Consider the following 12,949-nt stretch of genomic DNA (forward strand, 5'->3'; position numbering starts at 1 on the left):
AGATATGTTGATGTTAAGTGTTAATCAAGAATAAGTGGGTGATAGTTTGCAGTTAGGGAAAAATTAACTCAAACACAAATGTATAACCTGGGTTTTTTATAGATATAAAATTGCATAAACACACTTCTTATGATTAATCTTTGAAACATTATAAAGTCTTCCAAAGTTGATTAAATAGTTCTGCAGTTGGGATGCAAAAGAAGAGAAGATCTCTGTGAGTGCAGGAGAATAACTTGATATTCCAACTAACATAAGGAAGATTTTATTTGGAGACTGTCACTAAATGATTAGTCTAGGATTCATATGTATATGAATGGATTTTTGTAAAATCTGTGGTCTCTTATCTACTTCCCTGAAGCAGAAATCTCATACACAATAGAATGGCATTACATGTAATGAATTGCAAGATTTTACTCACAAATCCAGAGTGAATAAACATATGTCTTTTACTCAGAAGGTCAAGAAACTACTTCAGCAGTCTATTTGGAAAATCTCTCAGTGACAAGTCATCTTCTAATCTACAAAAGCAAAATCACCGAAGAAGAAAATCATATGAATGGCATCTATGTGGGAAAGCCTTCCATAGATGTTTTGGCCTGAGGCAGCATAAGAGGGCTCACACTGCAGAGAAACCCTACAAATGCCATGTATGTGGGAAATCCTATGCTTACTCGTCTGGTCTGAGACAACATGAGAGGACTCACACTGGAGAGAAACCATATGAATATCTTATATGTGGAAAAGCCTTCACCATCTCTTCTGTCCTAAGAAAACATAAGAGGACTCATACTGGTGAGAAACCCTATGAATGTCATATATGTGGAAAAGCCTTCACCTCTTATGTCTTCAGAAGACATGAGAGTACTCACAGTAGAGACAAACCACATAACTGTCTCTCATGTAGGAAAGCCTTCTGTTATTGTTCTGACCTGAAAGAACACAAGAGAACTCATGCTAGAGAGAAACACTATGAATGTCATACATGTGGGAAAGCCTTCAACTCATTTACTTTCCTGAGAAAACATGAGAGGTCACACAGAGAGAAACCCAGTGAATGTCATGTATATGGGAAAGCCTTCACCTATTTTTCTGCCCAGAGAAAACATGAGAGGACTCACACTGGAGAGAAACCGTATGAATGTCACCTATGTGGGAAAGCTTTCCATCATTGTTTTTCTCTGAAAGAACATGGGAGATCTCACACTGGAGAAAAAACGTATGAATGTCTTATATGTGGGAAAGCTTTCACTTGGTCTTCTGTCTTGAGAAGACATGAAAGAACTCACACTGGAGAGAAACCCTATGAATGTCTTGTATATAGGAAAGCCTTTACTCATTCTTCTGCCCTTAGATGACATGAGAAATATCACACTGGAAAAATACTGTAGGAATAGCATCTGTTTGGGGAAACTTTAGGGTAATTTTGTAACCTTAGACAACATGAGAGAACTGAAACAAGAGAGGAACCCTATGACTGCCATACACCTGAAAGGCTTTGGTCAGTATTCTGATCTTACATTACAAGACATAACTCATACTTTAGATGTTTTGATTATGGAAGGTAGTGCAGTCTTCTACTTAACCTTCAAACATACTAAAGAACTCAAGTATTGAGGAAACTGTGTTTATGATCAATCTTTCAGAGCCTTTAGTCATTCTGCCTACTCCATCAATTTAAGCAAGTTCATCCTGGAGCAAATTGATAGAAGTGCCACCTTTGTAGGAAAGCTTGTAGAAGATATTGTGCAGATATACAACACTAGACAACTCATAAATGTAATGAAATTGGAGGAGTCTTCATCCACTGCTCCAACTCATAGAGAAACTTATTTTTTACAAGATGAAACCCCTTGATTGAGTGCCAGATAATTTATGGTGAAGATGGTATTCATGAAAAACCACACAAAATCATTTATTCATACATTAACATATGAGGGCACGTGAGAATTCACACTGTATACAACTCTTACCAGTGCCACAAGTGAAGACATGCCTTCAGTGATCAGTCATTCCTGAGCATTAATATTCTTATGCTGAAGTAACAATCCTGAAGTCATTCAGGAAAATCTTCAGCTGGATTTCCCATCAGAACATTCAGTGGAAAGTAAAGTGCTTTATATAGACCATTTAGCATACAATTCAGAAAATAGTCAAGAGCTTGAACAAGTCTCAATATTTAAGTGGGATAACAATATAGAACTGTGAAATGACAAAGGTATACTGAATGATGGATATAAAGTGAGATTGATTCAAGGGATCAGTATATGCATATATCCAAGCAAGAGATCTTGTTGCTGAAAATCTTTTATGTTAGGTTACTTTTGTTTTTCTGCAGTTCTAAACACAAAAGACTTGCATCAAGCAGAAAATCACTTTGCATGTTAAACATTTAGAACACAAATTTATGATTTTTATCTATTACCTTAGTATTCTAAGATATGCTTTTGGCAAGGTTAAAAACAGTCATGGATAAACACTTTAGAAGTAATGTCTATGGTATATACATACTCCTTTTGAAGTATCATTTACTATTGCCCTCACATTTTAAAAAGGAATTGTAAATGAAACTATAATGAGACATGTCAGTCATGTGAATTGTGGGTTCATTGGTTAGAGAAGTCCCCAGAAAGCAGAATCTATTAGTGTGTCATTCCATGCATTAGTATTTTAAAATAAAAAGGCTTTTCCAACAAGAACATGAGGATAACATCAAGCAAGCACATGAAATTACCTTGAAGACATAGGGAGTGTCCCATTTTCACAATGTACAGTTTTCAGGAGGATAGCATCTGTATCATCTCCAGTTTAAATTAGGTGGCCTGTAAATACTACTTTAGCCCAGATCAGAAACCCCCCTGGGGAATGCTTTGGGGAGTGTATTCCATTCGAGAAGTAGAAAGCAGTTGGATATATCACGATTGGTTACAGTTCATCAAATCACCTAAGTACAAAATGTTTCATTATTAAATTTCTGATTACTATTCAAGCATTTTATACATAATCCATAACTGCAACAATGAACAATAAGACTTCAACCTAGAAGACATTTAATGACTAGACTTTCATTACTCATGGGCTTAATATTCCCCACCAGCAAGGCTATATAGGCCAGTACTTGATCAAAAACATCTCATTTTCCCCAATTTGTATAGTACTATTAGCATCTTCACTGGACCTGGGGCCTCATCCAATTCACAGGCTAAATCAATATCCACCTTCTCCCTCTATGTTTTGAAGCAGCCTGCGGAGGTCCTCCTATTACCATGAAGGACCTTTCCTAATTAACACATCTTAGGGATAAGAGTTTTTAGTATTCCAACAATATTACAAATTCTGTTAACATAAGAAAACATTGTACTCTATCAATTACAGCAGAGAGTATACTTTTATCTTACCCAACATTTAAGAATTTGATAGAGTAGCAGGGACCCTATAGCTTGTCCCAATTTTTTTTGCCTATTCCAGGCCCTTAAGATACCATTGTCTCTGATGTTAGTAGGCTCACTGCCACAGGTTTCTTCTATACTGCCAGTTTGATTGCCATCAGGCCAGGGCAAAAAGCCTTGAAGAACTGCGAAAGTCCATTGCTGACCTTTTCACACAGTTTTTGCACTTTTTGTATTCATTCAGGCTTGTTTTAATTTTACAAAACGCATTATCTCACTGGATGCTACCACGATAATTTTACAATTTCCTATATGCATACTAGTTCTGTCCCACATATCTCCATATTACCATCTTATTTTTGGAAAAAATACACCTTATAACATTTCAGTTAGCATTCCCACAAACTTTTTACCTTTTGAAATATTCACTTAATTTTTATATCTTTCATTTTATCCTTTTTCTTTTTCTCTTTTCCTTTCTTGTTCTTTCTTCCCTTTTCTCTTTTTTCCTTCCTTTTTCTTTTCTACCTTGTTTTTCCTTCCTTTTCTTTCTTTTTCCCTTTCTTCCTCATTTTGTTCTTTCTACCTCTTTTTCTTATTTGAACAATTTACACACACTGAAACATACAACACACACACTGACATCGAACAAACAAAAGCAGTTCCAAATCTATTAATCTAGAATTTCTTCATTGCTTCCTTTTATAATTCAACATTTCTTTTCCAGTTTTCCTCCTCTCAATTTTCTTCTTAATCTCTTTCCCAAGCTATACTTGCTTTATGATGCCATGCTTGAACAAGTTCTATAGTTTAAATACTTTGATGTAGAGCCTTTCTAGTCTTCAGAATGAGACCCAGCCATGCAGTTTCCAGCATCCGTCTCTCCATCTGCATAACCAAAGGTTCTGGATTCCACAGGAACTTTCGTCGTCTCTTGGTATTCATGGCACGGCTCCATCCGTGTATCTGGCACCCACACAGGATGCTCTCTGTCTCTTGGGGAAATACAAGCAAACCCTTGAGGACTTTGAAGGCTTTCCAAATCTGCCCCATTACACTAACTTTTATTTCACTTCAGGCAATCCTTCTTCCCTTTGGGTCCCTGTTCGGCACCAGTTGCTGTAAGCCTTCTTTCCTTCGTGCCCCATGTTGGGTGCCAGTTGCTGAGATCAGCTCAGCGATTGGTTGGCTCAAAGGGAAGGTGGAATAAAACTTAAAGAAATAAGAGAAAGACAAGAGAGGAGATAAAGATGGGACCAGGGGACTCACAGCTTCTAGAACTGAGAGCCTCGACCCTAGTTTCCACATCATATTGTTTGGAAACTACCAAGCAGCTGTTTGCTGTCAGAACTGCAACATCTGCAAGAAGGCAACATCTACAATAGAACAGGTGAAACTTTTTCCCACATGAGAGCCCTCTTTCTCTTTTTTGGCTTTTAGTAGGGCATTACTCTCTTAATTAAGGGGACCACCTTCTGCCCCTAACAGCAGTTTTTCTTTAGGGATCACATCTGATTTGTCTCCACACTGCTTTGCTTTGATAAAGCCACATTGCTCTCCTTAATGGGCCAGCCCTGCCCCCTCAGTTTTCTTCTCTTGGTAGTTCTTTGTATTCTTGTTTTGGCCCTTCTGGCACAGTTTCCCATTCCCTCCTTCTGGGCCACTTCAGTGAAAATGGCAGATGCTGGGCTTCTGATTCCAGGCCAAAACAGAACATTGTTGTGGATATTTTCTACCATTTTGCCCATTACTCTCACTGAAATTTAGGTACAGGGCTATGTCCCAGGGCAGGCCTTGTTTCATTGATGCCTTCAATGCCCTCCAAGGTGGGACCACCTCATCCATATCCTGACCATGAGTGGGATGGTGTAGCCAGTTGTTTTTCCTTTACCTAAAGTGAATTTATTGCCTCCTGAACACTTTTTCAGGGTTTTCTTCTTTTCTGGACATTTGCTAAAGTTAGAATTATCATTTTCATGCTCTCAGCCTCTGACACTGAATAGATGCATTTGTCTTCATCTCTTTTTTTGGTTGTCTTGCTATAAGCATTTCTCTCTTCCATTTCAACTGTTCTGTCTGCTGTATCACTTATTCTATCATTTCAAGACTGCTGTTGTATGCCTCTAATGTGGCTTTGATATCACTTATGTCTTTCCCATAAGCTCTGTTACTTTTCAGGTTTTCACATTCTTTGTTCTTGCTTTCTTCTTGATGTCTTTTACCTCTTTAGTCATATTGGCTTTCATCTTATTACTTTGATTTTGGAAATTTGTGTGCATCTCATTGGCTGGTTGTCTGAATTCCTGCGTCTCCTCTGGGCCTTTGATATATTCCTTTTCTTGGGCCATTTTTTCCATTTTCTTAGTATGCCTTGTGATTTTTTCCTGGTGTCTAGGCATCTGATTAGGATGGTGAGTGTACTTTGTATGCTCAATTTCTCTTTCATAGAGATTAGAAGGAGACTTGCATCTTGCCATTCTTTGATTCTTGGTTGAACAAATAGATAAATAGGACTTTCTCAAAATTAAGCATTTGCATGTCAAGGAACTTTGTCAAAAGGCTGAAAAGTCAGCTGACTACATTCCATGAAAACATTTGATAATCACATATCCAGTAAGGGCTTAATATCCATGATATGTAAAGAGGTCATACAATTCAACAATAAAAAGGCAAACTACCCAATTAAAAAATGTGTTCAACATTTGAAAAGGCAACTGTCCATAGATGTTCAAGTTGTGAAAAAACATGAAAAAGTTTTCAGCCTCACAAGCAGTTATGAAAATTCAAATGAAAAAGTACAATGTAATATCATTTCACTTATTAGTTTGGCCACTCATTTAAAAATTGGAAAACTGTGAATGTTGAAGAGGATGTGGAGAGATAGAAATGCTTATTCACTGTTGGTGGGATTGTAGAATGGTATAGCCACTATGGAGGAATGGCATCTTCGAACAAATTTGGATATAGACTTGGCCATGTTACCCAACAGTGTCATTACTACATATATACCCACAAGAACTGAGAACAGTGACGTGAACAGACATCATCACACCGCTATTCATAGCAGCATTATTAATGATTGCCAAAGTTTGGAAACAACCCAGATGTCCATCAGCTGTGCTATATACACATGGTGGAGTATTATGTAGCTGTAAAAACAAAGTCAAAGCATATAACAACATGGATGAACTTGGAGTACATTATGTTAGTAATGCAAGCCAGATACAAAAGGCCAAATACTACATGAATGTACTATGATGAACAATAGATCAGGTAATCTTATGGATTTAGTAACTTGAATATGGGTTACCAGAAAATAGAAGAAGTTAGAGAATGAAAAGCTGAGGATTAACTTGTACAGAATTGTTAAGAAGGATGTATGTTAATTGGAGATGAATAGAAAAGTTCAAAGCCCGATATAATGTTTGTAACTAGCAGTAGTATTATATGGGGTATGAAAGTGGTTTAAAGGGAACATTTAAGGTCATATGTATAACTAAAAGGAAAGCTAAAAAATATAGAACATGGGACTGTATAGCATAGGAAAACCACATGTGAAATAGGATATGGGTAAAATTACATATATGGGGCCGTACTTCTCTGAAACTGAACAAATGTATGTTCTTTTTGTTTCTTTTTATTTCTTTTTTTTTTTTTTTTTCCCTCACCACAAGCCTTTATTATAATATTTCTTTCTTTTATAAATGTAAATACTGCAAGATATTACTAGCAGGGGGAAAAATGTATGCTAAGTGAAAGAAAACTGACACAAAGTATTACATGTTGTATGGTTCTATTTCTATAAAGCATAAATATAAATCAATTTGTAAGGCTGAAATTAGATTAGTGTTTTCGCAGGCCTGGGGAAGAACTGCTAAAGGAGATGGGGTTTTCTTCCTGGAGTAATGAAATTGTTCTAAAAATTTTTTTGGTGATGAATGCACAAAATTTTGATTATACTAAAATCCATTTGGATAGATCATATGTTATTTAAATATGTCAAGAAAACTGCATAATAAATAACTGCACATGAATAACCATAAGTAGCAGCTATGTACAGCTGGTGAAACAGATTGAGAGGTAAAGAAATTTCTTCCTTTTTTCTCTTTTTTGTTTATTATAATTGAACTAAAGAAAATGCTCTGATAATGATTGAAGTGATGAATGTACAACTGTGTGATTGTATCAGATACCATTGATTGTGTACTTTGGATAAACTGTATGCTTTATTAATACATATCAATGAAACTGACTTGTTTAAAAGATAGTTTGCAGCCAGGAGCTCAATGGTTAGCTTCCACAGGAGACAACTCAATCTATAATGCCCCCCTCTTTGAATAGATATAATAACCAAGCCATGTGAAGCTCCCCTGTCTTTTGCCCATATCTTGTCTTTTAATTAATGTATTTCACTTTCAGGAAAATACCTCATTCTGAAAGTTCCATTTTAACCAATGACAGGGTGATTCTATGTTAAACATAACTTTTGACCTGAAAACAGCCTGGACTTGGTGCAGTTCCCACAAAGGATCTGGAACTCCTCTGGGCAGTCATTTCAAACCCTTGAGACATGGTGGAGCAGGTGGCATGGGTGTGTACAGGTGGCCAGCAGCCAGGGTAGTTTCCTTACTCTTCCTAGGATCCACCTCCTCATCTCTGCCCATCCCCCACAGCATTTTCTCATTGTTGACATAGAGATTGCTTGCATCTCAGTTGTACTCATGCATCTAGAGGGAGGCCAGCATCTTAGTCCATTACACCCTAGAGAGTTGGCAACTCCCAGGGATGACTACTGCCATGCTGTGGAATGCCTCTACCATGCTGTGGAGTGCTTTGTTGGCACACAGAGTGTTGGGGCAAGATATCTATTACCATGTGTAGCAGTCTGATAGAGTTATGAATTCCAAAAATAGATATTGGATTATGTTTATAATCTGATCTGTACCTGAGCATGATTGAGTTATGATTAGGGCATTCAGTCCCCACCCCTTGGTGGGTGGGGCTCACAGATAAAAGGCATGGCAAAGGACAGAGTTGAGGGTTTTTGAGGTTGGAGTTTGATGCTGAAGTCTTAAGCTGGAGCCCCAGGAAGTAAGCTCACAGAGGCAAGAGAAGCCAGCCCCAGGAAGAAAGAAGCCTTGAACCCAGAGAAAAGCAAGATCCAGGAATGTAGGAACCCAGGAAGCATGAACCCTCGCAGATGTCAGCAGCCATCTTGTTCCAAATAGATTTTGGTGAGGGAAGTAAATATGCTTTATGGCCTGGTATCTGTAAGCTCCTACCCCAAATAAATACCCTTTATAAAAATCACCCAGTTTCTGGTATTTTGCATCAGCACCCCTTTGACTGACAAATACACCACCTATATGGAAGGAGACTCACCACATGGAAGATAACAAGAGTCCATGCAGTTATTGGGGTGGGATCACCAAGAAAACATATGACTTACTCAGGCATTGGATGGACCACCAGTTTCTCCCAATGTGAAGAAACAGCAGGTTCAGCTTAGTGGGAATTGGTCCCTTATTGCCAGTGAGTCCCACTCCAAAGCTGATGCAGGGAAATGGTCTATGCACACCCCTCTTGTGTATAGTGCATAGTCAGCAATGGACCTGGCTCCCTCCCCACAAGAACAGATGTAACCCCAAGGGTACAGCAGGTGTTATAAAGTAATGCATATACTCAGCCAAGCAGTCTCCAGTGAATGTTGACAGAATGCTCTATGCAAATAGGGAATGAATGTTTCATTAGGCCACCATTTGCTAGGGAATCTCTTTATCTCTAGGAACTCCTGACAAGTCCATACTTATAACCCAACCCCACGAGCCAGGCTACTACATCTCCTAAGCACAGGGTTTATTGGTGGGTCTCAGGGAAAGGTGACAATCCTCAAACTGTCCCATTTCACATTATATACATATATTTTTTTACATATACATATATTTTTTTTTCCCCAAAGCAGAAGTTGTTTCTTGGATAGAATGTCAGTGGGATGTGGCCATCAGCCAGCAAACTCATCAAAATATATAATATACTTCAAAAATGTGGACTTGAGCATAGTTGTAATAAATCCTATTTGATCCACAACTTCTGATCAAATATAAAGAGGTAAAACTCAGAACTGGAAAAAAAAAAAAAGCACCAAGTATTGTTTAGTTAGGATTTGTATCCTAAAAGTCAAATTCCTGATGTGGGATGTGTATAGAAAAGGATAAAAATGGAATAAGAAACTTGAGGTAGTTATGAACACCCCAAGGCTAAAGCTTAGCTTCACGTAACATGGTGTAATTGAAGCATCACTAGACTGGTGGCCAATAACCTAGACTCCATTTCTGTCTGCTGTAACTGGTTATGTGACCTTGGGCTACAAACACCCTAGGTTTTTATTTCTACAAGAACCTTACAAAACTAGGTTTTGTAACCTTACAACACACAAAAACAACAAATAAAACCCTAGAGTAGAAAGAAAAGCTAACCAATCAAACCCATCCAGATAAGCAGATGCCTAGATGCAAAAAATTACAAGCTATACTAAGAAACAGGAAGACATGACCCAGTCTAATGAACAAACTAAAACAAACTAGACATGGCCCAGTCTAATGAACAAACTAAAGAGATGCAGAACATGGAACAACTAATAAAAGATGTCCAAACAAATATCATGAATCAACCTAAGTGAAGGAAGAAATTATGGATATTAAGAAGAAATTGGGAAAAAAAATACTGAAGAAATATAAACACACACTAAAAGATATGATAGCGATGAGTGACACAATCCAAGAAATAAAAGATACACTGGAAATGCATAACAGATTTGAACAGGCAGAGGAATCAGCAATGTGGAAGACATTACAGCTAAAATCAGACACATGGAACAGACAGATAAAAAGAAAAAGTCCAGCAGGGACTTAGGAACTTGTATGACAACAGAAAATGCATATGCATTGTAGGCATCCCAGAGAGAGGAGAGAAGGGGAAGGGGACAAAAGGAGTGTTGGAGGAAATAATGGCTGAAAATTTCCTAACTCTACTGAGAAACATGGATGTATATGTCCAAGAAGTGCATTGCACCACAAACCATAAAAATCCTAACATACCTACCCAAAGACTTATACTTGTCAAATTGCCCAATGCTCAAGACAGAGAATGGAGAAGACAGAAAGAGAAAAAAGATCTATCACATTCAAAGGAAGCTTGATAAGATTAAGTGCTGATTTCTCATCTGGCATTCAAAAATGAAGGAAAGTTTAAAATATAGATAAATTAAGAGAGTTTGTCAATAAGAAACCCACCCTTCACAAAATAATAAAAGGCATTCTGCAGGTTGAAAGGAAAAAGATAGGAGAGGCTGTTGGAGGAGAGTGTAAGAAAAACTAAAAATATAAAAATAGAAATAAATGACATACATAAATTTAAAGAAAATATGGCTAATGTAAGTAATTCCTTGACAGTAATAACACTGAATGTTGATGACTTAAACTCCAGTCAAGAGAAACTGTTTGGCAGAATGGATAATGATATATGATTGATCTTTATGCTGACTACAAAAAAACCTTAAATCCAGGAACACAAGGAGGCTATAATTGAATGGTTGGAAGGAAAATTTACATGCAAACAATAACCAAAAAAGGGCAGGAATAGCCATACTTATGTTAGACAAAATAGACTTTGAATGCAAAACTATTTTAAGAGATAAAGAAGGGCACTAGATATTAAAAAAAGAATACTATCTAGAAGAAATAACAGTCAAAACCATTTATGCACCTAATCAGGGTGCCTCAGAAGACGCAAGGCAAAGTTGGAAAATCTAGAAAACAAGATGTCTCTACATTATTGTGGCAGATTTTAATAGACCATTCTCACCATTAGAGCATCTTGACAGGAATCAATTACCTTGAGTAATCATTAGAGGAGCTGGACCTAATATATATACAGAGGGAAGCAAATTTGGCTCAACTGATACAGCGTCCACCTACCACATGGGAGGTCCAGGATTCAAACCCAGGGCCTCCTGACTGGTGTGGTGAGCTGGCCCACATGCAGTGCTGATGCAAGCAAGGGGCGTCATGCCACACAGGGGTGTCCCCCATGTAGGGAAGCCCCATGAACAAGGAATGCACCCTGTAAGGAGAGCTGCTGCACATGAAAAAGTGCAGCCTACCCAGGAGAGCTGCCACACACATGGAGAATTGATGTAGCAAGACGACACAACAAAAAGACAAAGATTCCTGGTGCCACAGACAAGAATACAAGCAGATACAAAAGAACACACAGTGAATGGACACAGACAGCAGACAACTGGGGGGGGAGGAAGGGGAGAGAAATAATATATATATATGTATACATATACACACACAGAGCATTACAACCAAATACAACAGAATATACATTCTTGAGTGCACATGAATCATTCTCCAGGATAGACAACATACTAGTACACAGAGCATCTCTCAATTAATTCAGAAAGATTGAAATTATACAAAGTAATTCTTCTGATCACAATGGAAGAAAGCTGGAAATAGGGGCAGAAAATCAGATTAGGCAAAAAGCTATGGAACTGAAATAGCACACTCTTAGACAATCAGTATGTCAAGGAGGAAATTGCAGAAGAAATCAGTTACTACCTCGAAATGAATGAAAATGACAACACAAAGTCTCAAAACCTAGAGGGTGCACTGAAAGCTTTACTGAGAGGGAAATTCATAGCCACAAAAATTTATATTTAAAAAGAAGAGCCCAAATTAAAGACCTATGTGAACACCTGGAGGAACTAGAAAAAGAGCAAACTAACCCCAAAGAAAATACAAGGAAATGACAAAGATTAGAGCAGAACCAAATGAAAAGAAAAAGAAGAAAGCACTAGAAAATATAAACCCAAAAGCTGGTTCTTTGACAAGATTAATAAAATTAAACTCTTTGCTAGACTAACAAAGAAAAAGAGAAGAAGCAAATACATAAAATAAGAAAGGCGGAAGGGGATATCACTGTTGACCTCACAGAAATAAAGAATATCATAATAGGATACTCTGAAACATTGTATGCCAACCAGATGTATAATCTAGAGGAAATGGACAAATTCTGAGAAACACACAAGCACCCTAATTGTCAAAAGAAGAAATTGATTAACTCAAACACTATCTCAAATATGATCTTGAATTTATCAAAAACCTCTCAACTAAGAAGAGGCCAGGATCAGATGGCTTCACAGGTGAATTCTAACATTCTGGAAACAACTAACACCAATCCTACTTAAACTCTTGCAAAAAATAGAAGTTGAGGGAACATTGCCTAACAGATTCTGTGATGCCAACATCACCTTAATACCAAAGCCAATAAAGCCAATGATGCCACGAGAAAAGAAAGCTATAGACCAATGTCTCTAATGAACCTCAATGTAAAATCAACAAACTACTTGCTAATTGTACTCAACAACACATCAAAACAATTACATACCATGACCAGGTGAGCTTCATCCCTAATAGGCAAGGATGGTTCAGCATAAGAACATCAGCCAATGTAATACACCACATAAACAGATCACAAGTAAAGGTCACACAATAAAT

At 37.5% G+C, this 12,949-nt stretch overlaps 1 protein-coding gene and 1 long non-coding RNA gene across 3 annotated transcripts in view; both read left to right on the forward strand.

Annotated features, from left to right (window-relative positions):
• Nucleotides 1-8,696, forward strand: part of LOC131274899 (zinc finger protein 596-like) — a 29,813-nt gene extending 21,117 nt beyond the window's left edge. The window contains exon 3 of the mRNA XM_071210870.1: nucleotides 455-8,696. Coding sequence (XP_071066971.1) covers nucleotides 455-1,355 — 901 coding nt within the window. The 3' untranslated portion in view covers nucleotides 1,356-8,696. The remainder of the gene's footprint in view (nucleotides 1-454) is intronic.
• Nucleotides 1-12,949, forward strand: part of LOC139437117 (uncharacterized) — a 250,523-nt gene that overhangs the window by 58,249 nt on the left and 179,325 nt on the right. The window lies entirely within an intron of this gene.

This window comes from Dasypus novemcinctus, chromosome 21 (assembly GCF_030445035.2).
Source record: "Dasypus novemcinctus isolate mDasNov1 chromosome 21, mDasNov1.1.hap2, whole genome shotgun sequence".
In the NCBI taxonomy this organism is placed as follows: domain Eukaryota; kingdom Metazoa; phylum Chordata; class Mammalia; order Cingulata; family Dasypodidae; genus Dasypus; species Dasypus novemcinctus.